Raw genomic sequence first — 27910 nt, forward strand, 5'->3', positions numbered from 1 at the left:
ATATATCACAGAACACATTCATCCATCAATAGGCACATGCGTTCCTTCCTTCCATCTTTCGGTTATTTTGAATAATGTTGCTACGAACATGGATGTACAAATAGCTATTTGAACCTCTGCTTTCACGTCTTTGGGGCAGATACCCGGAAGCGGAATTGCCGGATCATACGGTAATTCTATGTTTAATATTTTGAGGAATTGCGTACCATTTTCCACAGTGGCTGTACCATTTTACATTCCCACCTTGCATAAAGGTTGCAAATTTTCCACATCCCTGCCAACACTTATTTCGTTCTTTTGATAATAGCCATCCTCACTGGTGTGAAGTCATCTCATTTGTGGTTTGGAGTTGCATTTCCCTAATGACTAATTTTTACCCATTTAAAAATGAAGTCCTTTTTAAAATTGTTGTGTGGATACAGTTCTTGGTTTATTGACTATTATTTTTTTTTTATTTTTATTTTTATTTTTGGTGTGTGGTATGCGGGCCTCTCACTGTTGTGGCCTCTCCCGTCGCGGAGCACAGGCTCCGGACGCGCAGGCCCAGCGGCCATGGCTCACGGGCCCAGCCGCTCCGCGGCATATGGGATCCTCCCAGACCGGGGCACGAACCCGTATCCCCTGCATCGGCAGGCGGACTCCCAACCACTGCGCCACCAGGGAGGCCCTGACTATTATTTTTATGTTCTTAATTTCATTTATTGATGCTTCATCTTTATTATTTCCTTCCTTCTGCTTGCACTGGACACATTTTCAATGGTCCCATGACAGGCCACAGTAGGTGGCAACCATCCAAGAGTGAAGAGCAGCAGGGCCTGGGGCAGACGGTGGTGCGGTGAACGTCTGTAGTCTGTCCAGCCTGGCCGAGGAGAGAGCCAAATGGAAGGTGGCCCAGTTGTTTTTGGCCTCATTCTCTTTCTAAACCATTTTCTTACCTATTCTCACGATTCCCCTTCAGGTACCTAACACTCTCCTGCTCAATTCAATATCCAGTCATTGGTACTCGGCAACACCAGATTACACTTCGATGGGGATTCAGACTAACAAGTTATTTATACTAAAATCTTTTGGTTCGAATTATGGACTGAAAAGCTGTTTCCAGAGTTAAAGGGCATTTCAACAAGTTGAGGTACATCTTTCATGGGCTGAGGGGCCCCTGAGCTAACCACGGGCTTAAGCAGCTGACCCTACAGGTAAAGATGATGACTCCCGTAGGCCTGATGGGTCTGAGACACACCCTGAGGCCAGTCTCTTCCAGAGAGCTTTAGCCCCGGCAGCACCCCCTGTCTTTCAGAAAACGCGCTTTCCATACAATAAAATGCATTTTAATCGCAAGCATTTGCCGAGCTGTCTTTGGAAAGGTCTGCAATTTTTTCAAGAAAGAAACCCAGTACAATGTAGGGACTCGACTGTTGATCTTGCCCAGCAGCCTTACACCCCCAGCCCTGCATCCGTCAACAGGGGTGATGAGGTCCTCACTGCCCTGGGGCCCTGCTGTCTCTGCTGGGAGGGCACCTGGGAACTTCCACCCACTGGGCGAGTGCGGTGAGTGGTCTGTCAATAGTGGGCGGATTGGGGCTGGTTTATCCTGTTCTCACATTGTCCAAAAGGGTTATGGTTTAAGCCTATGGAAGAGCGGACCTGTTGGCAAATGGGCCAAACTCATCAGCTCACAGAGGCAGATCTCCAGAACCTTTTTCAGTAATAACTGTCCATTTATGGGAATGAGACATGCTCCAGGTTTTGCAGGCAAATGGCTTGACTGCATTTCCAGTCACTGCCTTGTCTCTACCACGAGAACAGGCTTAACTGAACATTTCCAAGGAGCGGCCAAGTGTTCAGGAAGCTATAAGCCATGGGGATAGCAGTGCATGCTTTACTATGAGGTCTGCTTTTTCCAGAGGGTCCCTTTGGTTTCAAATCAACAGCCTGTGAGTACACCATCCCTCTAGGCACCGGTCAGTAGCCTACTCGTTCCTGAAGGCCCAGGAGGAGCACCCCCACCTCCCACCACCCCTTCTCCCCACACCGGCTGTGCTTCTCCTCCTCCGCTTCCCAGACTCTGCACCCGTCCTTTCATGATGGAAGCCCTGCCCTGCACTCACTCCTGTTAGGGGTCCGTCTGTTGCACCTGACGAACTTATCCTTATGGGCAGGGTCTGTCTATGGTCTCTCTCTGTCATGTCCCTACAGCTCCAAGCACAGGGCCTGGCTTAACAGCAACCATGCGATAAACTTCACCTTTGTTCACCACGGTATCGTAGCATAAATACTAGCCCGTATATCATGTCCTGACCCACCCTTAGCTGCAGTCTGTGGCCTACTTACAACTTCTAGGCAATAAATAACCTGTAAGACAAGTACTTTCTCTCTCCCTGGTAACGCAAGTCATTTGTGGGGGGGAAAATACCCACCAACTAATTCTAGGTAGTTTTACAGCTTGAGACAAGCAAGACGAATCTCTTGTTTCGTCGCGTCCTCAACTAATAATTCATCCCTCAGTTTTTTTTTTTTTTGGCTGCACTCAGTGGCATGAGGGATCTTAGTTCCCCAACCAGGGATTCAATCCCCTGCGGCGCACGCGTGGAGTCCTAACCACTGGACCACCAGGGAAGTCCCACCCCTCAGTTTTAATAGTCAAAACTTTAATTAAACCGTTAAATAAAACCACCTACCAACTTGAAACCGCACTTCAAGGATCCAGGAGGTAGAAAAAGGAAGACTTTGCAAGGAGCAGTGTAGCGGTGCCACTGCCCTGGCCCCTCTGGTGGGTGCAGCCAGGCTCAGCTGAGGGTCCGCAGGGAGCTGGAGCTGAAGGTCAGCTGTCTCTGCAGGGGAAAAGAGGCGGGGGAAATGGCAAGTCCCTTCCCCTCTCCTCCCAGCCCCCCGAGCTCCTCCCAGCAGCAGGTCTAATGGGAAGAGCAGGGGTGTTGGCGGGTGTCCTTCAGAGCTGGGGCCCTGGCATCACAGGGCAGAGCACAGGAGGGCCGTCGTGGAGGTGAGACAACAGGTAAATGATCGGCACAATCCATGACTGGTTGTTGGACGGTAGCAGGCAGAGACATTAAACAGAACATTCTCTTGATGACACTGTCTGTAAACAGACATATATTTCACCATTTAAAGTGTGCAGCCCTGTGGCATGAAGTACTTGCACATTGTTGTGCAACTGCCACCACCATCCACCTCCAGAAAGTTCTATCATCCTGCACTCAGACTCTGTATCCACCCAACAGTAACTCCTCATTCCTCTCTCCCCCCAGCCCCGGCACCCACCAGGGCTGCGTCTATGGATCTGACTAGTCTAGGCCCCTCGTGTGACTGGCTCATTTCACTCAGCATGACGTCCTCAAGGTCCATCCATGCTGCAGCCTGCGTCAGAATCCATCCCCTGCTGATGGACACTTGGGTTGCTTCCACTTTTTGGCTACTGTGAATAAAGTTGTGAACATTAGTGTACAGCATCTGTTTGTGCCCCAGCTTTTGATTTTTTTGGATGTAGACCCAGGAGTGGAATTGCTGGGTGGTATTGTAATTCTATGCTTGAAACTCTTGAGAAACTATCAAAATGTTTTCCGGAAGAGGAGGCTGCATTTTTCTTATCTAAGACACTCAAAAGATTAAGATGTGGAGTTTTGGAAGAATATTGTCAAATATGTAATTTATAACTGCACAAATAAGTGTGGCAACTCAACTGTCATTCATAAATACAAAATTTTATTTGCATTTCATTAGTGTAGAAAGACCACAATGCTTCTCATATCACAACACTCAAGACACGCCAAGTTATTCAAATACATAATGACTTATTTACCTTGACTAAACAAACAGTGCAGTTTAAGAAAAGATATACCAAAGATAGAGTTCACAAATTCATTATCAGACTGGGGGGGGGGCAAAAAAGAACACAGTCTAGGCTTAATAGGAATAAGCTTCACCATCAAGGGGAGAAGTTTTATCATTACAAAGGTATATAGAATGTTTAGGCAAATACATGTACGTTCTTTGATATAGTAAAATGTATCTCTTTAAAATTCCTTTAAACAAGATTTGTTTAGGACAGCAGTGTTCTTTTTAAATCTTCTATAGTTTCAAAAACATTTCTTTATTGAATCTTTGTAGTTCTTAAAAAGCACAGGGTATGTCCATCAGGAAACCAGAGAGATTCGGGCCTCGGGACCAATTCAAGTCCTACCTTCTAACTAGTCATATTCTACCAGTAATACGTAATGTGAATAAATAACCTTCAAGACGGCTATGAATGGGCTTGCTTTGTGGGAAACACTCCAACACTTCAAAGATGCTACGGCTGGGAGAAATGTAAATAAAGAAAAAGCATTCAAGATCGCTTCCCCCCCAACCCAAAGTCTTTAGTTTTACAAATTTTCTTTAAAACAGTAAGCAAAGCACCACGTTCTTTCTTCTTATCAGAATATCTCTGTCCTCATAATATAATTAACAAGGACAATTATTTATTTCAAGAAACATTATAGCTCTCATTTCTCCTGTTCTTCATATTAGAAGTACTACGTTTCCCAGTGTACATACACTAGGCACCGGGATAATGCATGAAATATAACAATTTGGAGGGAAATATGTCATTTATAACCAAAACTTACCCAGGATTGCATATCTGCGTATTTACAAGTTAGTGTATAGCTCTGACTTGGATTACAAAGTGCGAAAGGAAATGGTCAAAATGATTGTAGTGCAGAATGGAACCTTTCTCCTCTCCAGGAATCGCTCCCACTTTGTCTCCAAAGTAGCGAATCAACAGCATCGGACGTGTGGTCTGGGTGGAGGCAGTTCTGGTGGGATCTCAGGCTCTGGTTGTAAGGAGAGGATGCTATTGGACAGCTCGTTCCTCAGCATGTCCAGAGGCATCTGAGGATAAAGAAAAAGACAATTACATTTTAACCCAACAATGTATATGTAAAGACTACAAATCGTACCTTTATAGAAGACCAAAATATTTTGCATAGAAAACTCTTCAATCATCAGAATTTAATTAGGCATGAAAATATTAAGCCAAAACCTAAGAACCAGGTTCAGGGAGCTTCAACCATCACACAAACGCTGTGCAGCCTATTTCACACCCTATGGCAGAAGAGAGCCGATGGACCTCGTAAACGTTTATTTTCACAGTCCAGTATAATGGAAACTTAACGTACCAAAAAATGAAAAAACAGTTCTGTGTTCTCCAGGGTTATACCATTACTAAAGAAAGAAGCACCTTCTCCTGGTAATTGTACAGACAGCTATTGTATTAGAAGCTTCTGAATTACGTCTGAACCGAGTCGATTATGTGTAACAGTAATACAAATACACTTAAAGATCTCACTAAGAAATCTTTGGATGCAAGCCCAGAGACGCCTGAACTAAGTGTTGCTATCCAGTGAAGGCATCTTCCTGCCAACTGGCACCACAAAAGGCCCCAGGACGGCCTCAGGCCCCGCCGGACAGCAGGGCCCCAAGGCGGGGCAAGACCTCCACTGTCTGTTATCTAACTTAGTCCTTTGTGGGAAAACTCCAACGAGGGAGGAGCAAAAGTCAAATAACAGGGCTCGCGGTCACACCCGCTCCCCAGACCACGTGTGAGGCTGAGCGAGGACTGGAATGTGGCACTAGGTACGTGGGGAAAGGCTGCCACGGCAGCGAGCTGGCTCCTTCGGCCGGGTCCTCGCCCCCTTGGTCTTCAGCCTGACGATGACCCCTGTGCTTCCCTTTCTACGTAAAAGTTTCCCAACCAAAAAGTAGCAAAGGAAACAATGAACAGGTTTCAGATGAAACGCCTTTCACGATGTACGATTCTCTCTTTTTACCTTTTTCAGGATGTCATCAACAAGCTTCAGGAATATTTCGTCCACGTTGAAGTTATCCTTGGCACTTGCTTCACAGAACCGCATCCCAGTTATCTGCTGTGCAAACTAAGAAAACAAATTATTTTTCTCTGCGCGGATGCAACACAACCTAATGTACAAGCACGGGGCCTGTGACAGGGGACGGATAGCTCTGGGGCTTCGGCTTTCAGGGAAGGGCTGGGACGAAAGGCCTGGAAAGTCCTGTTTACCCTCAGATGTAAAGTTCACAAGTGTAGCCAATTTCCTACATGATAAGAAAACTACAAAACAAAATCTGTAAGGTGACGCTAAGTCAAACTACGTGCCCAAGTTTCTAACCTGTAGTGTATCTGACATTTAAAACATGAATATCACCGTTTCTCCACGGAAGGTCAGAGTGAGAGAAAAACCACGAAAGCGATTGTATGGTTTAAAAGAATATTTCTCTATATAAGATGTCAGGTGAGATACTAAATAATGCAGGATGCACTAATGTGTTTTTCTCCCCTCCATTTCTAAGTGAATTTAAAGGAGAAGGAAGTTAACAAAAGCAAATGAATAAGAAGGATGCAACTGAGTGATTACTTTTTTAAAATTATGAAATAATTATAAAGTCATTTATTAAAAGGGAAAGCACACGGAGTGCTCACTGTACAGAGCGTGGGTGCTGAGACCCCCTCTCTGCCCCCCTTTCCTCACCTTTTCACCTTGTTGTCTGCTGATTTCTCTGTCAGTTTCACAGTCCAACTTATTTCCAACTAAAAGAAGCTCTGCATCTTCTGAAGCGTACTGTGGGATTGTAAAAGAAGCCGTATTTCAAAGACAGGCACATCACACATGACGGGAAACATAAACCAAGGCAACACATCTCACCCTTCCGACCACTCGCTTCACGATCTCTAAGCATCTACTCTGTCCCGGGCAGGGTTCCTGCCGGGCTCACAGCAACGTGGTCACAGGCCTGACGAACCACAATGTTCTCAGCCCTTGACCCATGATTCCTAAGAATCTATCCTAGGGAAGTGACTCAAAATATAGGCAAAGTTTTACACTTAGTTGAAAAAAACCTAAGAATCCCACAAAGCAGGTGAAGAATGAAATAAAGTACACAAAAGAATGAAGCCATAAACAAAACAAAACAAAACAAAAGCTTCAGAAGAACATTAAGATGACACAGGAAGGCCCCTGTGACAGAGTATTTAGTTAAATAAGCAGGGTGTAAAACTAAACGGAGCAGGGACCCAATCTAGTTTTCCTGGATGACAGAACTAAAGATCTTAACAATTTACTTTTGTGCTTTTCTAAGTTTTCTATAATGACAAGGTATCATTAATTTTACAATGAGGAAAAGTTAAGCTCCATTTCTAAGTTTTTAAAAAACAGCAGCCCCTAACAGGGAGGCCACTGCCTTCGGTTTTAACTCCATCCCTCGGTTCTGTGCTGTCAGCTGGCAGAGAGGGCGCCCCTGTCTGAGGTCCTTAGGAGCACACTCTGCGGCTTCAGAAGGGGAGAATATCACATCCGGAGACTCGCCATCCCAGAGCCCAGACCCGCCCCGGGTCCCCACATCTCCGTAACCCTGGCAACCCTGGTCCCTAACACACTTTCAAGAGGCACGTGTTAGTAAGACCTGCAAAGGAACATGCTCCAACATCAACTAACAGATGGGTTTAATACAATTTGTAAACAAAATCCAATTTATAATATACCAACTGTGCTTGTTACACAAAGGAACATTCTCCAACATCATCTAACAGATGGGTTTAATACAACTTGTAAACAAAATCCAATTTATAATATACCAAGTGTGCTTGTTATACAAAGGAACTAAACATCAAATTACTGAATAAGGGGGAAAAAACTCTCAAAATGTGGCCACTGTTGACCACCACATCTCACCCTCAGCGGCTGTGTCGTCTACATGTGTATTTTGGGTCCCCATTTCTCAGAGGGGAACCCACAGATTACATTATTCATACAGACTTGGGTTGTCTCTATATAGTCAAGTGTGGTCCAAAGGATAAACTCGTCTTTAGTTCAAAGTGAGGAGGTGAAGGCCATCTCTCATTTGAGGGCAGAGGTCTCGTGGTGACCGAGGCCCTTGGCGTCTTCCACGGGCACAGTGGAGACGGCTGTCCCTGGGAGGCTGTCACTCTGTGGACACTCACGAAGCGAGCGTCCAAGTGAACTTTCTACAGAAACAAGGAGTCCTGAATCTGATTCCACGGATGCAGCCGGACAGTGTGCAATGAGCATGTCTGGGCTTTGAAGTCACACAGCCCAGGTACCAGAATAAAAATCCTGGCTCTATTATTTATAAGGGGATCCTGGAGACATTTTAGTTCTTCTCTGCCTCATCTATGATGCAGGGCTATATACCTACTTTGAATGCTGTCATCTGGATTAAATGACATTCAGGATGGAAAAACATGCTCCATAAATGTTTCCCTTCTTCCTTTTGTAATGATTAACACCTACAAGCAAAGAGTTCACATCTGAGAGAGAAATGCAACACCTACCTTATCAATCATCTTCATCCATTTTGGCAAATCATCAAATGTCTCCTTCTTAGTGATATCATATACTAATATGATCCCCTTGGCACTTCTGTAATAAGCTGAGGTAATGCTGTTGAATCTCTCCTGACCTGCTGTGTCCCTAAGAAACAGCAGCAAAAATTAGTTTCTGAACAACAACAGGGAGAGCCTCAGCCCAACTGTAACCCCTAACACATCTGTGCATATTCACTCTTAGTGGGGGTAGCTTTTCTGAGCTAAGTACATCCGAACAAAATCATAAGGAAGCCCCAATTTCTTTCAAACCAAGATTCTGAAAAGAAGTAAATGCCGTGTAAAATGGTGGTAAGTATTAACACACCATAAACTAGGTGGTTATCAACAATGACAAAATGCATAGATGATAACTGAGAAGATTTAAGCCTAGAACTCTTTTAACTGAACTCGACGGTGAATATCTGATTTTGCTGATGGAGTCCCCACTAATGAAAAACACTACAGAATTGGTCTTGTTATCTTCTTAATCCCTCCAGAGTAGTGGTCAAAGGCAAAGGGAGACGAGGTACCAAATAGCTTTGCAAAAATCAAGCTCATCACTCTCTGACTGCTACCCTGAAATCTAAAGCTTTATTTCCTCTCCAGGAAAAGTTGTCCATTTCCACATGAAGATATACGCACACTAATAGTGCACAGAAGCTGGCTGAAACCCATTTTCTAAACCTAAGAAGCCAAGAAGCTGCTTGAGAATCATCACAAATTTACAAACGAGGCTCAACAGAGCAGGCCTTCAGATCAGGAAAACTATCTTTAATTACAATCTATAGTTGTAGACAATCTATAATTAAAGACAATCCACAGACTGTCTTTAAAGACCAACTATAATTTAGTTTTTCCTGAAGAACCCTAACTCACGGCATACTCCCAGGGCCACATGACACAGGTGGCTCGTGGTGGAGGAAGTGAAGGGGTGGTGGGGTACACAGAAAACGGGGTTCTCCCCTGAAAGGCGCCCACAGCCTCTCACAGGACAGCATGTGAGCTTCTGAAATGGGGAGACGGTGTGACACCTCTTCCCAACGCATCAGATGGGGTGAAACTTGTGGGGCTGTGTCCCTAAAACACATATGGCAAAGGTGCTGTAACTTATGGCTTTGATCAGACTAGACTTGCCACCAAATTAGCTCCGCTTAGGGATATGTCATTATGCCCGAACAAACAACGAAGCTCGCTGGCAAATTCATTTTAACGTAAAGCAAGGCGACTTGCTTTGCTCCAGAGGCTCTAAGACTGCCCTGTGCCCTTGGCTGGAAGGCCCAGGACCTGAGGCTGGTCTGTTTTGTCCACCAGGGTCCAGTGGGTGCCTGGCCTACTGCGGGCCCTCGATCCACAGGTGTTGAACGAAAGGTTACATGGGTAAAATGCAGAAAGTGGATGCCACTTCAAGGCAAAACAAACTTTATTTATTTTATGTTTTTAAGATTTTTTTTGATGTGGACCCTTTTTTTTTTTTTTTTTTTGTGGTACGCGGGCCTCTAACTGTTGTGGCCTCTCCCGTTGCGGAACACAGGCTCCGGACGCGCAGGCTCAGCGGCCATGGCTCACGGGCCCAGCCGCTCCGCGGCATGTGGGATCTTCCCGGACAGGGGCACGAACCCGTGTCCCCTGCATCGGCAGGCAGACTCTCAACTGCTGCGCCACCAGGGAAGCCCCTGATGTGGACCACTTTTAAAGTCTTTATTGGTTACAATATTGCTTCTGTTTTTTGTTTTGGTTTTTTGGCTGCGAGGCATGTGGGGTCTTAGCTCCTCCACCAGGGGTTGAACCCTCACCCCCTGCACTGGAAGGCAAGGTCTTAACCACTGGACCGCCAGGGAAGTCCCCTGAACTTTATTTTTTGACCCAGAACTGCCCCAAAATTGCAACACTGAAAATGATGGGGACTGAATTCTTCAGGATTCCTAAAACCAACTTAGAAACACAAAAATGCACCTTCAAATCAAGTGAGAAGGAGTCGATTTAGATACCATTCATTTATATAAGGAATCACTGAACAATTTTATTTCCAGGATCCTAGACATTTAGGGGCATAATTAATCCTTTCAAACCGAAAAAAGAGTGAAATATTTCAGACTGTGGTTTCTCTTCCTATCACAAGTGCTGGCTTGTTCAAGTTGGGATTTGATAAAACATTTCTCACTCATTTCTTTAAAAAGCAAAAATAACACACACTTTTCTACTCTGAAATCTGTGGTTAGCACATGATAGCTGCACCACAAATTCAAACAGCAATCAGATAACAAGGTCTTCACTGAGCATTTTGGGAATTACGGACTTTCATGAATCTTTATGTTAAGTAGTTTTTTTTTTTTTTTTTTTTTGCGGTATGCGGGCCTCTCACTGTTGTGGCCTCTCCCGCTGCGGAGCACAGGCTCCGGACGCGCAGGCTCAGCGGCCACGGCTCACGGGCCCAGCCGCTCCGCGGCATGTGGGATCTTCCCGGACCGGGGCACGAACCCACGTCCCCTGCATCGGCAGGTGGACTCTCAACCACTGCGCCACCAGGGAAGCCCTATGTTAAGTAGTCTTAAGCTGACTTTTAGCTTAAATCAATTTCACATTCGTTTCTATACATATCCACTGAATCAGGATACAGAAATTGGGGGCTCAAGAACAGAGAAACGAGAAATAATACACAAGTCTTTGAAAAATTACTTTGACTGTATTGTGGTAAGAACACTTAACGCGAGATCTGAAGGCAGACTTTCTGAGTGTACATTACAGCACTGTTACCCACAGGCACGACGTGGGACAGCAGATCCCTAGGAGAGGTTCTAATACAAACCCAACAATCCAGGAATCAAGACAGTGACAGGCATTTCTGATACAGTTTCAAAAAACCCGCTACATGAGTAGCACGCTTAGGGGTCTTACAAGTTAGCTGATTGTGAAGGGATTGTGAAGTTAGCCGACTCTCGGCTTTAAGTCACACACACAGAAAAAGGGCGGAGACCTCGAGAGGCAAACTCTGAGGCGACCTGTAACACAAATAAGTCCAAATATGGCCAGCTCACAAGACCCCAGAGTGGAGACATTAAGGCCATTCCTTTGACTCCATCTCTTTGTGCCTGGTTCTCACTGCTTGAGGCAGAAAAGCGCCTTCCCTTGAGAGACTATTCCACATTTCCAAAATGTCTGGGTTGCAAAAGTTAAGCGTATATTAAATACCTACGCTGAGCCAGTATCACAGAAATTCCACACTACTCTCCACTTTTCACACAGCTAGATGATAACACGGTACCCATGCCCAGTGCATGGTCTATCTATGAAGATGTAGAATCCTAGTATTTCCCATCTTTATCTCAATGGACCTGAATTTTCACTGTAATGACCGAGAGCTGATTCTTACAGATTTACAGCTTATTACTGTCAGCCAAATCACCATTTATTACCGGTGGACTGTGATCTCATTATTATTTCTCTCTCTGCTTTTGGTGCAAATTGAAAACTTCCTGCTATCCTGTTTCCACAGTTGGGTAATACAACCATGCTTTGAAAATTCAAAGACTGTCATTTAAAAAATTTAATATATCAGTTGAAATGACACAATTCTTAATTTATAGGAACCAAAGTCAGTGTATGAACCATTCTACCTCTTCAAGCAGAGAATGGAAGGAAACAAACTTGATGTCAATGTAAGAACGCTGGTGAAGACCAAATTCCCTGACAGTGAGCACTGGACAGAACAGGAGGCCTTCATATGAAGCATCTTGATTCTGTGTTTGCCTAAAGGTGGGAGGCTAATTTCTCAGCTTCAAGTCCATCTCAACACAACAGACCTAAGTCTCTGTGAATAATTTCCAGACAGCATGTGGATATAAATTCATGAAACTACATTCTGGTCGACATCTTATTTTAGCTATACTTACACCAAGTTCTATACACACACACTTGGAAACGCTTCAAGCAGAGATGGGAAAATGGTCCTTTTTCTAACCACAGATAATCAAGGGACTTAAAAATGTGGCAATGACATAAATTGTGACCTAAAAATACGACAATGACGTCTGCAGCTTTTGGTACCTTAAACCTTTAGGAATCTGTAGTAAATAACACTTTCTTAGATTGGCTATATCCAGAAATCATCAGGAGAAAATGCATGTCTACTAACACGACCTCCTCGTGAAAACCGGCCAGCAGCGAAGCTTGCATGGATTGAGTCTAGGTCAGAGCACAGGGTCTCTGAAGAGCTCTCTCCCCCACACCGCTCCCCCTGCGCCCTCCACCGGGACAGAGTAAAGTGATGACAGCACACCCGGGACGCAGCAGGTCAGAAGAGCCACAGCTTGAGGACGGCTCCCAGGGAGGAAACAAGCCCCGCGTCCCTTTACCGGCTGGGCCGCGGCTCCAGTGCTTCCTTCCTACCTACGGGATCACAGTGATGGAAAGAAAGTTTTTCCTTCCTTTAAATAATAAACTCCAGAAGACAAAAATCCTATTTCAGATAAGAATCCTATTTCAAGTATTAAGGGACTAGCAGGTAGCTGGCGTCAGTAGGTACATTATTCACTGGTGAATAATAAATAAATAAAGAGTGTACGGTTAGAAACAGTGGCTCATGTGAAAGGTACTCTGCTGCTATTTCCAGAATTCAAAACCTGGGCAGCAATGCACACACACAGCCTGCTGCCTTCCCAATCATGGGCTAACAGAGTAAGAAATACCCATTTTCTGTTACTAAGTATTTAGGCAAGACCATAAATGTCTCATAGTCAAGCCCCAAAGAAAAATACGAAAAACAAAAACACAAAACAGAAAAGCAACACTCCCCCACCCCAATCCTTCAAGTGGGTTAAACAGTCAGCAGTCACCAATGCAGACATTACCTGACGGCTGGCGAGCTCCTCTGCTGGTTCGGGGGCAGTGGTGCCCTGGACAGGGACACGGGTGAGGATGAGGCATGGCACTAACACGCAAGCGTTAGGTGATGATGGAGCCACCGACGCGGCAGCAATGAACGTGGATGAAAGCAACACACACACGGCGGACAAACACTCAGAGCTGAGGTCTACCTGTGGGAGGAGTTAGTGGCTGAGATGCTGCCGCGCGACCGTGTTAACAGCAAGGGCGACTCGGGACACCCCCGGCGGGGCCACTCCCACTGCCGCCGCCCCCGGGCCCTCCTCCAGAGGGGTTCTGAGGGTCCCCGCAGGCGGCCGAGTGCTGAGCGGCCTGCACACGGCTGGTTTAGTCTCTCACACGCTCCTGACGTGCAGGGAGAGGGCTCTGGGCTCCCCTCCATGGGGCACGGAGGGCCTCAGGGCACATAGCTCTGGCAATGGAGCTGGAAGGGCACGCGTGTCCCGCGGTGGCCACCACGCGGTGCCACCAGGGACACAGCCTGTGGGGGACTTGCCAGGAGACAGCGCAACTCCGGGGAGGAACACACTGGCCTTTCTCTGAATGCTCGCAAAGCAATGTTAAAAACATGCAGACGAGCAGCGGAGCCATCGTTTTAGTGATGACGGTTTTGTCAAATGATGTGAAACTAGAGACTAAAGGCTCCAAACTAGTTGCCATAAAAGTCACATTTTTCTCCCCACAACTCCCGTGTGCAAATGGGATCTGAGACAAGTGGACTCTTTCCTGAACTCTCCCTTGACAAGTGAACTCTCCCCCGAAGGAAGGTCCGTTCATTCCACTTGAATGTGAGTGAAGGAGCGGAGACATAGGAGCGACAGACCAGCTTGAACGGTTAATTGTATTAGACAAACACGTGGACTGGTAAACACACATGGCAGGACTGGGTGTAGATGCCCACTTACCAGATCTGTAACCTAATTTTCTTTCCTCTTAGCTCTACGGTTTTGATTTTGAAGTCAACACCTGTAAATAAAACAGACGTAGATGAAGCAAAAACAATGCAATTCGTCAGAAAAATAATACTACTTGTACATTTTTATGCCATTATCAGAAAAACCAAAAAAACTGATCACACTAAATCCTAAAAGGAGAAAGCAGAAGTTTGCCAGTATGCGTGACGACCATCACTCTTGTGCTTCCCGGCACAACTGAAGAGCCAAGGTATGTTCGGTTTTACCCTGAACTTGAGATGCAGCATTTGCTATTCATAATAGAGTTTATGACTACTAGAGATGTAGCACAAAAACCATTTAAAAATTACAACTAATCATTATATGAACAAATGAATGGCTTTATAAGCATGCTATCTCGGGGAAAATTCTTACATGTTACACTGGAAACTCAATCTTGATTTCAAACAGCCTTAGTCTGAATTTAGAAATTATTGTATTAAATTTCTTAGCATTCACAGAAGTGACTTTATTATATTGTCAACAGCGTGGAAGAGGAATTATTTTTTTTAAATTTACTCAAACAACTTAATTTCAATTTTTATTTACTTTAATGGTAACAAGGAAACCATCATGAATCATCACCCATTTCCAATTCAGCCCTTAAAGCTTCAGATAATTTTTTAAACCAAATTTTCATCTGTGGATGTTACCTTATATACTTTTCACTTATAGAAAACTTCAAGATTTCAAAACAATATTTTTTACACAATTTTCACAGCTAAGAAAAAATAAACCAAAGGGATGCCAGCTAAATTTGGGAACTGGAAACATAATCTCTACAGGAACTATATCGTGACTGCTTCATGGATCCAGGGTCCCGACACTGCCGGGTCTCTACCGGGGCGGGGCTGGGGGGTGGGGCAATGATGCAGCTCTTCAAAGTCAGATGACGTTCTTGAGGTGAAGCCCAAGGCATGTGGCTGACTTTTATAATTAGTAACACAATGCAGACACCAGTGCAACCAAAAGACATGTTTACAACCCTGGGTGGGACCAGGGTCTGTACAACAAAGAAAAGTGGCAGGAATATAAAATGTCACAGCTGGAGAATAGGCTACTGCATCTTGGTTCTTAATCTCCTGCACCTGCCCTGATTTCAAAGGTCACAGCATACGGGTGGTTAAGCCAATTTCACTTGCAGTTCTGGAAAAGCTTTGCTTTTCCGAGTCAACTGACTCTCAGACAGCCTTGAAACAGGAAGCATGTCTGTACACCACCAACATCCTCAAATAGAGACCAAGCAGAATCCCTCATGACTCAACCACAAGGTAAGAGCAGAGCCTAACGTGATATTCTACAAGCCTGGAAACCAGCCTGGACCTATATGCTACGTTCTGATTTTAAGAAGGCACAGCTCAGACAAAACCCTTTCTTCCTGATATTAGCATAAAATTAGGGCCTCACCATGTTACTCTGTGATGGCAATTTACAAATCAAATTCATATTCTGCCATGACTACTATTCTGTTTTACTTTTTTTTTTTGCGGTACACGGGCCTCTCACTGCTGTGGCCTCTCCCGTTGCGGAGCACAGTCTCCGGACGTGCAGGCTCAGTGGCCATGGCTCACGGGCCCAGCCGCTCTGCGGCATGTGGGATCCTCCCGGACCGGGGCACAAACCTGTGTCCCCTGCATCGTCAGGCGGACTCTCAACCGCTGCGCCACCAGGGAAGCCCCTATTCTGTTTTACTTTTGTTTCTAGTTCCTTTTTTTTTTTTTTAATTTTACTTAAGGGAGCTGCAACTTGTTAAGACTTGTTGCAGTGCCAGCTACATTTTATTGAAAAGAACTGGCAGATGATACTTCTTTTGTGAGCTCTGCTTCACGTCAACTACAAGAATCCCTTGAAACCGCCAGCACAAACAATTTTTGTTTTGATTAGGCTGTTTTCTCTGCTAAGAACCGTTCTGAGCCTGAACATGTCAGACCTTTTTTTCAACCAACTTGAACAACTTTCCAACTTTAGCAGTCCTGCACTGTGGTTATTTTGTAACCACAAAGTTTAATGAGTAAAAATAAAAGGAAAGGGCATTAATAATCAAAATCAGGAGTAAGTGGTCATGTTATCACCATGTGATTATAAATACACTACTAATTTCAACAGGAGAACATAGCAAAGATGAACGAACAGCAAATAGGATTAAGAATCTGTTTAGACAAAATTACCTAGTTTTAGTGAGTAGATTAATGACATCACTAACAACAGAAAAATATCCAGTGGCTAAATCTAAAATTCCACAAAAGGAAACAGATAATTAAAATAGTCCTTTCTCTTAAATGAAATTTCCTTTACCATAACTAATAGCCACTAAGTACCTGGTAATGGTTGGAAACTTACTCCAACTTATAGCTTAGAAACAAATCCTTAAAGTATACAACTACACATTTTTTAAAAGCCTTTTTACATCAAGTCAAAAATATCTCTTAGTGCTGTCTATTTTTAACATTTACATGTCACAGAAATTATAAATTATCCTTAACAAAAGGTAACAAGTCACCAATAGCCTCAAATAGGGGATTAGTTTTGGGAAAAGTCAGCACAGAGACTCCTGACTGAGCAGGGCCACCCAGGACCAATGTTTATAAACAAATAAGGGACAAAAAAAGTGGCAACTTTTGTTGAAAACCAAGTTTCCTATAGTGTCAAATTTTTTTTTTGGCTGCACCGCCTGGCATGTCCGTTCCGACCAGGGATCGAGCCCCTGCCCCATGTTGGAAGTGAGGAGTCTTAACCACTGGACCGCCAGTAAAGTCCCCTCCTATAGCGTCTTAAGCAACAGGGGAAGCAGCCAGCCTACCACTCCACCAGGTGGTGGAGACAGTCCTGCCCGTAAAGAGCTGAGTCATCCAGACCTAAATCAACAGCCCAGGCACTTGGCAAAGTGCCTTCCTCTGCTCTTCTCTCTTGGAGACCCTCCCTTCCTGCCCAGGAACCTTTTGGGTCCTAGGTGCTTCCCATCTGAGCCCCCCCGACGGCCCCATGCCTTACCCGCGTTCCTCATCCATGTTACCAGTTCTGCCCCCTCCAGCCCTGACCCATGGCTCCGTTGGTCTCCCCCATGTGACAGGAACAGATGCCTTCTGAGCACAGTCACCTTTGGCTCCCTGGAGCCTAGAACACTGCCTGGCCCACCACAGCGACCCAGTAAACCTGGTGAATGGAAACCTGCCCCCCTTCTCCATCAAATGCTGGGTGGGTAAGGAGAAATGCTGACTCTCCTTGGAAATATGAGGAAATTGAGGACTGATGATGAAACACACACACACACACACACACACACTTAAACCGTAGGAAGGAAGGGTGGATGTTCTGTCCTGAGTGTGCCTGGTGCGCAGAGTGGTGGAATTCAGGGTGCCTAGCTCACACACGTCACCCTGGAAATGGAGCATTTCATTTCTCCTACAAGTCCTGTCACTGATGGTAAAACCTTAGAGGATGGTCAGTCTTAATACGTCCAGATCCTCTCCCTACACGCGACCCTCCCAGGGGATTATTACGGTATCAGTTTACTCAGTCACATAGACAGGAAATGGTCCGCTAAGTGAATGTCCTGCCACGTGACAGGGGCCTACCCTTCTTTGAGCTTAACCAATGTATGAAGTCTTCCTAAAATTTTTTTTTTTTTTTTTGCGGTATGCGGGCCTCTCACCGCTGCGGCCTCTCCCGTTGTGGAGCACAGGCTCCGGACGCGCAGGCCCAGCGGCCACGGCCCACGGGCCCATCCGCTCCGCAGCATGTGGGATCCTCCCGGACCGGGGCACGAACCCGCGTCCCCTGCATCGGCAGGCGGACTCTCAACCACTGCACCACCAGGGAAGCCCTTCCTAAAAATATTTTGATCAGAAAGGACACAGGTCACAAGGCTGTAATCCCTCTGTCAATGGGTGTAGCTATGTATTCTATTCAAGTCCACTTGATCTTAATTTCCTTTAATAACAATGAGAATGGGCATCTGTCAGACACCCTGTGCCTGACATGCAGCATGTGGGCTCCTTCAGAGCCCAGCAAGCCAGGCACTACTATACTCATCTTAGAGAGGCCAAGGTCATTTGCTTGAAAGTCATTATTACTTCTGCCAGTTGAGGGGCAGAGCCTAGATTCAAAATTATAACACTGCCCACAACCAAAGGTTGTTAACATAAAAGTCAGATGCGTGGAAACAAGGAAAAGTGCGAAATCTGCAAATGGCCCAGAGTCACTGTTAAAGAACTGTTAAAGGGCTGTTAAAGAACAAAGTTTAACCTTGCACTGTCATCTTTGTATTTATCTTTCATAAATCTCAGCAAGAGCATAAAGAATTGTTGTACTTGGTGCTGATAAGATTTCTAAGTTCCCTTGAAGGCAAAACATTTACAAAAAAAATTACCGTGTTACGTTTTGCTGGGGCATAAAAAGCTACAAAAATGAAAATAGCAAAAATAAACAGAAGCTTCTTTCTTCACATTCCCTTCCAGCAAAAAGCAAAATAAAAGCAAAAATAGCACGGTGGCCCATGCCTGCGATGACAGCTGAGTGTTCCTCCTCCTCTCCCACACCCCGCCCCCAACAACAAGGACCTGCAGTTGGCACCAGACTATGATTCTAGTTTACTTAACATGTTCAGGAGGTTGACGGATTTCACAGACTCTGAAGTCTCAATTCAAGCAGTGGTTACGACGTTACTGCCAATCTATAACAACTATCTTAGGTGCACACACTGGCTTTTCTTCCAAGGACATCTATCCTTGACAGTGTCACCCAATCCTGGACTACTGATGGAGAGGATTCCCAGCATTTCCACTGAGTTGACAGTGAGAAAATAAACTAGAAAATGTGTCAAGGTCACACAGATAGAGGCAAATTTAACATTAGGAAACCCTCTCTTGAACATGAGGCCAGCCTTCTGCCTGACCACCGCCTTTCGGGGAGAAAACCGATAAAGAGCAGGCAATGCAGACCACCTTCCCGTAGTACTGACCCCAGGAGGCCCCCGAACCTCTGAAACCCTATTGTTTAATATTATGGGGGGGCTTTTCCTACCTAAGCCGAGTTATGAGAATTCAACGAAACGGAAACTAAGTTCCTGTAACTGTAAAATACTTTGATCATCTCAGAAGCAGGTACTATTAAAATAGTTTAAATGACTGCGTGTCATTAAAAATGCTCTCAGGTCTGAGGATATTAAATGTCCACCCCGAGTCTAACAAGACCTGCCCCTCTCAGTCCAGACTGGATAGCCTGCACCTCAGCAAATACCACCCACCATCCCTGACCCAGACACACGCAGGAGATGGCCCTGCACTCGACTGGAACAGACATGGACACACATGAACTTCATCCGGCAAGGAGAGGGGAGGCTGAGGTCACGCACTCCAGAGGAGGTGGGTGTTCGCTGTCATGAAAGTTTCATGGGCAAGGATGTGCTCCCCTTGCAGACAAAGAACAATGTCGCCTGGGTTTACTGCGTACAGTAACTCATTGCAGGGATCTTCTTGATGCTTTTATAGGCAGATACTGTCATTGTCCCCATTCTACAGATGAAACACCGAAGCTCGGGCAGCTGGTACCTTGCCTAAGGTTAACAGGCGGATAAGTGTGAGAGCACAGATTTGAACCCAGGCAGTCTGGCGCCTCCCAGCTCTCTGCACAGCCTCACCTGAAGGCAAGAATGGAGGCAACTACTGGGAGGGAGCTGTAAACATGTTTTTAACGTCAAAAAAAGGAATTCTGCACTGCTAGGGAAATATATAAAAGCAAGAGTGAGGGACTGGCCGGCTCAGACTGCTCCCATACCAGCAGGCCTGGCTCTACCCTCTCTGGCTACACACAGACCCTGGCTGAAAAGCATGGAGTCATTTCAACCTCCTGGTCACCAGAGGAAGAGAATGTCGATGAGGGAGGAAGATCTGGAAAAGAAACCCCCCCAGATGATCAAATGGCAGATCAGTAACATTTTCTTCACTTGCTAAATACTAAGTTTACCACTATCAGATGGACCCATAAAATATGCAGGGAAATTCAAAGGGCCTTTCTACTTTACCCAGGTCCTGTGCTTACATTTTGACACCTCATGCTCACCTGTATTTATTTCAGTATGCACCCTTAAAAGATAACAATTATATTTTGGAGTGTTGCAGAGTTTTTGCATCTGTAGTATAATCTAGGAGGATAAGGGAACATCTATAGTTGTCTTTTCTGGTCCAGGTACATAAGCTATTTCGTTCCTGTAGCACCAGACAGGAACAGAGTGTGAGTTCTGTCTGTTTTTTCTTTTCATGAAGGAGGAAACTGAAGTTAAGGTACTGCCTAAAGACAGTGACAGCTTGTGAGTAGAGCTGGGACTTAAATCCAGGACTGTCTGCCCACCCCCCAAGCCCACACTCTTCCTCCCTCTCACCCCCACCCCCTGCCCCTGCCAGAAGCTTCAAGAATGACAGGAGTGGCCAAGGAGACAGTCCAGTGTCTTAAATGAAAAATCAAAAGTGGAAGTTTGGTTGCGGGTGCGTGACTGTGTAGCAGGCCTAGCTTCTGCATTACATTACACTGGAACAACTAGGAGACTTGCGTTCACGGGCAACTCCCACCACCAGCTTGCCGGAGGTGGGTGTGCAAGTTGCGGTTTGGTTTTGTAAACTAAGAAGGCCTTATGTCAGCACTAGACACCAAACAGAGGAGGCTGTCAGATTTTGGGGGAAAAGGTTTCCTGCGGCATACAATGTTCTGTTAAGCCTGTGGTGTATTTTCTGGTTTTAAAGTTCAAGGGTTAAAAAAAAAAAAAAAAAAAACCATCCAATTAAGGGCACTATTTTAGGCTTATAGTTCTGGCTTTCCAAATCCTTTCTGAATATCAAAGCTGTGCAATTAAAGGACAGAAGAATCCCCTTCCTCCTCTGTTAAAGTGTAGCTTTTTACATCCTCCCTTATGTTTTTTTCACGGCCATCTTCAGGACTCACTTCTCCTTCTGAAAAGGACAAGCCAGGTGAGCAGGTGTGCTTCCTGCACCATGAAATGGCCTGCAGAATGGAGTCTTACAGAAGTACCAGCAGCCTCTCATGAAAGATCTGCTGACTAGTGTACAAAACTCTGCTTTCTTTACAAATGCAAGCAAATGCTTCCTAAGAACCATGTTTCTGGCATGCAAGGCTGGAGAATAATTTGGCCCTATCAGCTCTCGAAGGAACCCAAGCTGCCTTTCTAAAGCTAGTCCACAGACCCTCGGCCAATGGTTCCTCAGAGCCCACAGCTGCAGGACAGGCAATCCTGAAGAATCTGGATTCCTACCATCAAGCATAAGCAGAACTTTCTTCTGCAGTGTGAGTGCACGACACTGAAAGAGAGGCTGAATGCACACAAGCCAGGTCTTTAAATAGATTTTCATTCAACCTCAACAAGCGGGATCGCCAACTTTACCACACTTATTTTGAAAGATAGCTACTTTATTTCCACAAACGCGCTCTGCACAAGCCTATCAGTGTGCCCTGAGTGCATTAAAAAAGCCAAATCACACACTGCACAGCATATGCTGGCATAGAAACTGACCGTTCCTCTTCCACTCCCTTCTCCCTGAGTCATCTTGTTACATCATCCTGGCAGGGGAGGGCCTGACACTGAGAGCTTCAGAGTCTGGGCTTCCGAGTGGGAATTCGGACGACTCTCCCTAACTCCCTCGTGAGTGAAACACTTGGGCAGCTCAGCCATGGCTGTAAAGACTGCACACAATCACAGAAAAGCAACATAAAACACACAGCTTATAATTTTAATCCAGTATGAAACGATCACTCTGGGTTTCTGAACAAAAAATCTGTGACCTAAATTTCCAGAATAAAGTACAAGCAGTCGATTTCCCTTGACAGCAGCTCCACTGCCTGTAGGCAAAGTGGACCAGAACCTGATGGCCTGCATCTCAACCCATCTCATCCCATAACATTCAAGGCCAATCCACAGACAGCCAGTCCTGCACAGGATTTACATCCACCTGTTCCTTGGACCTCTCGATTCTGCTTCCGGCTCTACTGCTGGCCCTGACGAACCAGTCACCTGCACCACGAGGTTTCCCCGCCCTGGGAACAGGCTTCCCGACTGCACATGGGACCCGAAGAGGTGCGCTCTGAGAACAGAGACCACGGCACGTGACTAAGTGGGAACGGCACTTCCAGCAAGTGCTATCAACCCTCTAAGACCACTTACTCTCAGGGGCCAGGCTGTGAAGTTTTGTTTTGCTTTGGTTTGGGTTTTTTTTGCGGTACGCGGGCCTCTCACTGCTGCGGCCCCTCCCGTTGTGGAGCACAGGCTCTGGACGCGCAGGCTCAGCGGCCATGGCTCACCGACCCAGCCGCTCCGCGGCATGTGGGAACTTCCTAGACCGGAGCATGAACCCGTGTCCCCTGCATCGGCAGGCGGACTCTCAACCACTGCGCCACCAGGGAAGCCCAGGCTGTGAAGTTTAATGCATGGATGCAAAATGAGAAAAATGAAGACAGAGTTGTGAGGTTCTCAAACTGAATTCAAAAGAACTTTTAAATTCTGATATTCTGTCTTTCCTATTTTTTTTGGTCTACCTCATATTAAGTCTTTTTTTTTTTTTTTTTAAGTCGGTGGTAGTGGATTGTTAAAAAATGTCCTTACATGGCAAAGTAAAAGAAATAGCAATCCTATGTTGGCCTCCGGCACTTTGAAACAAACTTTACTGCCCAGGAAATGAGAATTCTGGTCCAAACTGTCTTACTCCTCCTTTTCCTCTATTTAAATATATTTTAATAAATATGTAAAAGACTTAAGATATTTGGATAATTGAATATTTAGGTAAGAAATGCAATTTTCAGAGCAGTATGTTAATATCCAGAGGAAAGTGACAAATGATAGGGGCATAGTTAAAGAAAGTCAATGTCAATGATACCATAGATCGATGACATCACTACCTTCACAGGGCTCTCAGGGGGATCAAATTAGGCAAGTAGGAAAGGGTTTCATGGTGTCTGATTCTGAACCATCCAAATTTTCAGAATAAAGTGAATTTAAATCTCAAAGTAAGCTAAGGAACAGATAGAAGGAACTCACTTGCAGCCCTGGCCCTGACCACTTGCTGACCGCTGGGCCACTGTGGATGAGCTGTCTACCCTCTGGGACTTTGCTTCCTCATCTGTAAAATGGGGAAACTTTCAGGATTGTTGTGAGGTTTAGAAAGAGTATATTCTTGCTGGTACACAGTACATGCTCAAGGAATGTAGCTACCACTAATAGACCGTAAACTTTTACATGCAAAGACAATAAATTACTTATCCAAAGTCACAAACTAGTTCATGGCAAAGCTTATATCAAGAGCCCAGGTTTTCTAGAATGTTTTTCTAGAAATTTAATGCTGCTGGGTGGGTGGAGGCAGGGTGCTGCCTGGTAAAAATATTTCAATCCAAACAAACTTAACAGTTAGCTTCCAATAGTTAAAAACCAAAGGTTAACAGATACATAATTTTATGTTTTTTTTTTAGAGACTTGTGAATTTCTACAGCCAACTAGTTTTTTTTTCCATTTTTCAAACTTCAAAAAGCTGTTCCTGAGGCTTTTAAAACCCCTGTCAAACCATGCCAGTCATATCAGACTAAGTAACTCAATTCCACGAACACAAAATCCCATTTGAAAGTAATACTCCACCTAGACAATTTCCATTAAATAGGCCAATTATTTATTTATGTATTTATTTATTTATTTTTGGCTGCGTTGGGTCTTCGTTGCTGTGCATACACAGGCTTTCTCTAGTTGTGGTGAGTGGGGGCTACTCTTTGTTGTGGTGCGTGGGCTTCTCATTGCGGTGGCTTCTCTTGTTGCGAAGCACGGGCTCTAGGGCGCCGCTGGCTTCAGCAGTTGTGGCACATGGGCTCAGTAGTTGTGGCACGTGGGCTCAGTAGTTGTGGCTCGCGGTCTCTATAGTGCAGGCTCAGTAGTTGTGACACACGGGCTTAGCTGCTCTGCGGCATGTGGGATATTCCCGGACCAGGGCTCGAACCCACGTCCCCTGCCTTGGCAGGCGGATTCTTAACCATTGTGCCACCAGGGAAGTCCCAATACGTCAATTATTAAAAACAGTTTTTTCAGTTTCATACCCTGGTGAGTTCTGTGTGTCTGGTAAACCAAATCAACTTCTGACTTGATTAATAATACAACAACAAAAAAATCATTTTGTTCATTTGTAACTTTACAAAACAGGTTCATTATCTCAAATCCCTCAGGATTTCTGCTACGATCTTTTACAGAAAGTCCAGTGAGTCTGACTCACTGGAGATGCGTGCTTCCCGCCTGAGGTTGGCTGAGCCATTACTGGAGCGACCCTCCTGGGTCAGCACCTGTGCCGGGCTGCGGGGCGCATGGTCTTTTCCAGACTCTGCCAGCCGTACAGGGTGAGGGCAAGGGGCCCCGCGGAGCAGAATCTGCAGAGCTGACTGTGCTCCGTGGACACGAAACTCAACAACTGGCCTCAGAAGGACCCTACAAGCCACCTGTGGGAGGCATTCAGGTGAGGCAACCCCAACTGTACAGCACACCCAGCGCCACATTTAAATGCTCTTTTCTAAAGGAACGCGGGGAATGAACTTTATCTCTACAGCATTCCAGTGCAGAGGAAGCCTCCCCCTCCAGCTCTCATCCCACCCCGACTGGGGGGGCTTCCTCCACGCTCCCCAGCCTGTACACATCTCTACACTGCCCTCATCACCCCGGGGCATCCCGGGCCCCACGGCTCTGAGCCACATCTGGACAGAGACTTTGTCCTTGTCACTCAAGCCCCCGTGGGTAGCACAGCACCAGCACACAGTAGGTGCTCAATAAGTGATCTGATAAGTGGAAGGGAAAAGCAGCTCACAGGCAGAGATGGAAGGGGGGTTAGTTAACTTTCTTAAGTGTTCTCACACTTTGGGTCAGACCATAAGTTAGCATCTTTCTCTGAATTTCCCACAACTAATAAACACTTATCAAGCCAAGTACTACAGGCTACGTATGGAGGAAACAAACATGAGCAAGACAAAGTCCAAGTTCACAGGGAACCCCACAACAGCAGTGGTGTGGGGAGGCGTGTGCATTTAGGTTTGTTTGTTAAGGGGACAGAGAAACCGACTGCCTGGTCCCCTCACCTCCCGGTTTCTTCCCGATTCCGAAATACCTAATGCAACCCTGCCAGGGCTGTACCCAGAGGCCTTTATGGCTCCTGCTGCTACAGGAGAAGATGCACACTCCATGGCCTGGCAGCCAAGGTCCTGAGGCATTCATTCCCGATGTCCCCTAATGATTCCTTCCCAGATTGTGCGGGTGTTGCTCCACTGTGGCCCCGGCTTAGAAAACCCCTCCTCACCTCTCCTCTGCCCAGTTCTAAGCACACCTGTGCTCATCCCCCATCTCGCCCTCCAGCCACCCAAGCCCTGTTATCCACCCATTATTCCTGTGCTAGTTTCTTTTCATCTAGTACAGCTATGTTACTCTTCGTTTTTACATATTTTTAAGCGTGGAGTCATAAATGATGGATAATTCTGAATTGCTTTTAGTTCTATTTTACTTATGCCAGGTACTAAAATAACAGTATAAACCCTCGCTGGATGGTTTAATAACTCCCTGTACTTTATATGGTCCAAGATCGGATGTTTGAACCAGGTCTAAGGTACGCTACTGAACTTTAATATCATGACTCCAAGGCCAAGATCTTAAAAACACACAGGGTACAGAAAGCACAAATATGTCCAAAATAATCTTTTATAAAAAAAAGCATGAAGGGAAACACATTCTCACAAACCAAACAAAAAGACAACACAAAAACTGGGAGGTTAGTCTTCCAATAAGACATTTTAAATGTAGTCGTGTTTTGTTACATGACAACTTAAAGCCAGTTCATCCCCAAATTGTATCACCTTGGAACTACCACTGGTTACAATACTAAATATTTGTACAAGTGTGTGGAATGATACTTTAAATTCTGAATTTCATATTTACATACCACTTATTCACTGTTTCTTGGACCTCCCCTAGGGGAATCCCTCCCTATTACTGAAGGTGACTGATCTTCCTTTCGAAGAACTATCTCATCTGCGGGGGTCCCCTACCTTTGACAGCTTTTAAGGGGTTTTCCATAGAAGCAGCTGTTACCGACTGCGACCTGACAGACCTCAACGCCAAGGCCTGTACATGTGACTTCATCAGAAAACTTCCCTGCAGTTTCAATTTTACATCCTGAGGACACGATACTTCCCGACCCGCCTGGTTCTGTAGTTATACTTCGCTATACTTCACGCAGCCGGCGGTGCCGGAGGCCTCCTCCCCACTTTCGGAGTCCCTGGGGGGTTATTTGAGGTCACGGACAAATACAGCTGAAGTTCTTCTGCCCCGCAGTTACAGTTAAAAGAAGAAACTTAGTGTAGCGTTAGTTTGAATATTCCCCGGAGATCCTCCACAAGGAATTTAAAACGTCATTATTTCAGCGCAACATAAAAGTGAGTTCAAAATCAGAAAATAAGCCGGGTTGACAGTGGAAATACCCCTACTCCTAGGACGGCAAAGTTAGGGCATCAAAATTCACCGGACATGACGCACTCTGGCCATCTAGCCAGGGCAAAGCTCGAGTCCACCACGCTGCCCACCTGCCCCCCACCTGTCACCACCTTTTTCCTGGTAACGAGTGGGCGGGGGGTTTCCGGGGAGAGATGCTCCGGGCTGGACGGGCCCCGCGCATCACCCGGTCTCGTGACGGCGCAGGGCGGGGGCGCAGGACGACTCTGCGTGGGGACGGGGGTCTCCGCCCGGCGCGGGGCAGAGGAGGAAGGGGCTCCCCGGGGCCGACCCCGAATACACGGCCCGTCCGGCCAGCCTTACCCACGGTGGACTTGCAGGCCTCGCAGAAGGTGTCGTCGGTAAAGCGCTCCATCAGGCTGGTCTTGCCCACGCCGCGGGAGCCGATGATGATGACCTGCAGCTTGAAGTCGGCCGGCCTGGGGGGCTGCTTCCTCCGCCGGGACTGGCCGCCCGACAGCGCCGGGGAGCCCGCGCCCAGGCCGCCGCCGCCCGCGGGCCGCCTCTGCAGCGCGGCGCCCGGATCCATGCACGCATGCGGCCCCCGCGCGGCCCGCCGCCCGCCGCGCGCCCCGGGCCCCCACGCTCCCTCGGCCTCCGCCGCGCGCCTCGGGTCGGCCCCGGGCTGGGCGAGCGCGCGCTCGAGCGGCCCCGGCGGCCCGCGGGCTCCGCGCTGCAGTTGCGCCGCCGGCCGGCCCCCCGCGCCCGTGTCCGCTCCGCCGCTGCCGCCGCCGCCGGGGGAAGAGGAAGGGAAGCAGCTACTCCGCAGCAGCGGCAGCAGCATCCCGGGCGAGGCGGGACGACGGCGCAGGCGCGGCTGGCGGGGAGGAGGGGGCGGGGCCCGGGGCTGCCGAGAGCGCGCCCCCTGCCGGCGGGAGGACCGCCCGCCCGCGCGCCTCCCCACTGTGTTCTCGCCCCCTCTGCTCTGCCTGCCTCCACTGCACTCTTTTCCCTGCCCTTTATTTCTGAGGCTTTCACCTTCCCTTCTCCTCCATCCCCATCCCCCCTTTCCTTTTTCCCTCCTCCTGTCCCTGCCGTCATTGAGCACAGCCCCCAGACACCAGGCCAGTATGTTAGCCGTTTCCCCCCTAACCTGTTGAACTCTGAAATATTCCCCAAATCACTGCCACAAACTCGCACTGTCACCGGGCGCTGAAA

The 27910-nt window shown here is 46.6% G+C and overlaps 1 protein-coding gene across 1 annotated transcript; it reads right to left on the bottom strand.

Annotated features, from left to right (window-relative positions):
- Positions 1-3695: 3695 nt before the first annotated feature.
- On the bottom strand, positions 3696-27541 carry RAB12 (RAB12, member RAS oncogene family). Its single transcript, XM_081251697.1, has 6 exons — positions 27056-27541; positions 14179-14239; positions 8360-8498; positions 6540-6629; positions 5823-5927; positions 3696-4884 (listed from the first exon to the last, which is right to left on the bottom strand). Exons 1-6 carry the CDS (start codon positions 27534-27536, stop codon positions 4771-4773), a joined length of 990 nt encoding a protein of 329 aa, XP_081107823.1. The 5' UTR covers positions 27537-27541; the 3' UTR covers positions 3696-4770.
- Positions 27542-27910: the final 369 nt, after the last annotated feature.

The sequence above is a fragment of the Mesoplodon bidens genome, assembly GCF_964165515.1.
Source record: "Mesoplodon bidens genome assembly, chromosome: 13".
Classification (NCBI taxonomy): Eukaryota; Metazoa; Chordata; class Mammalia; order Artiodactyla; family Ziphiidae; genus Mesoplodon; species Mesoplodon bidens.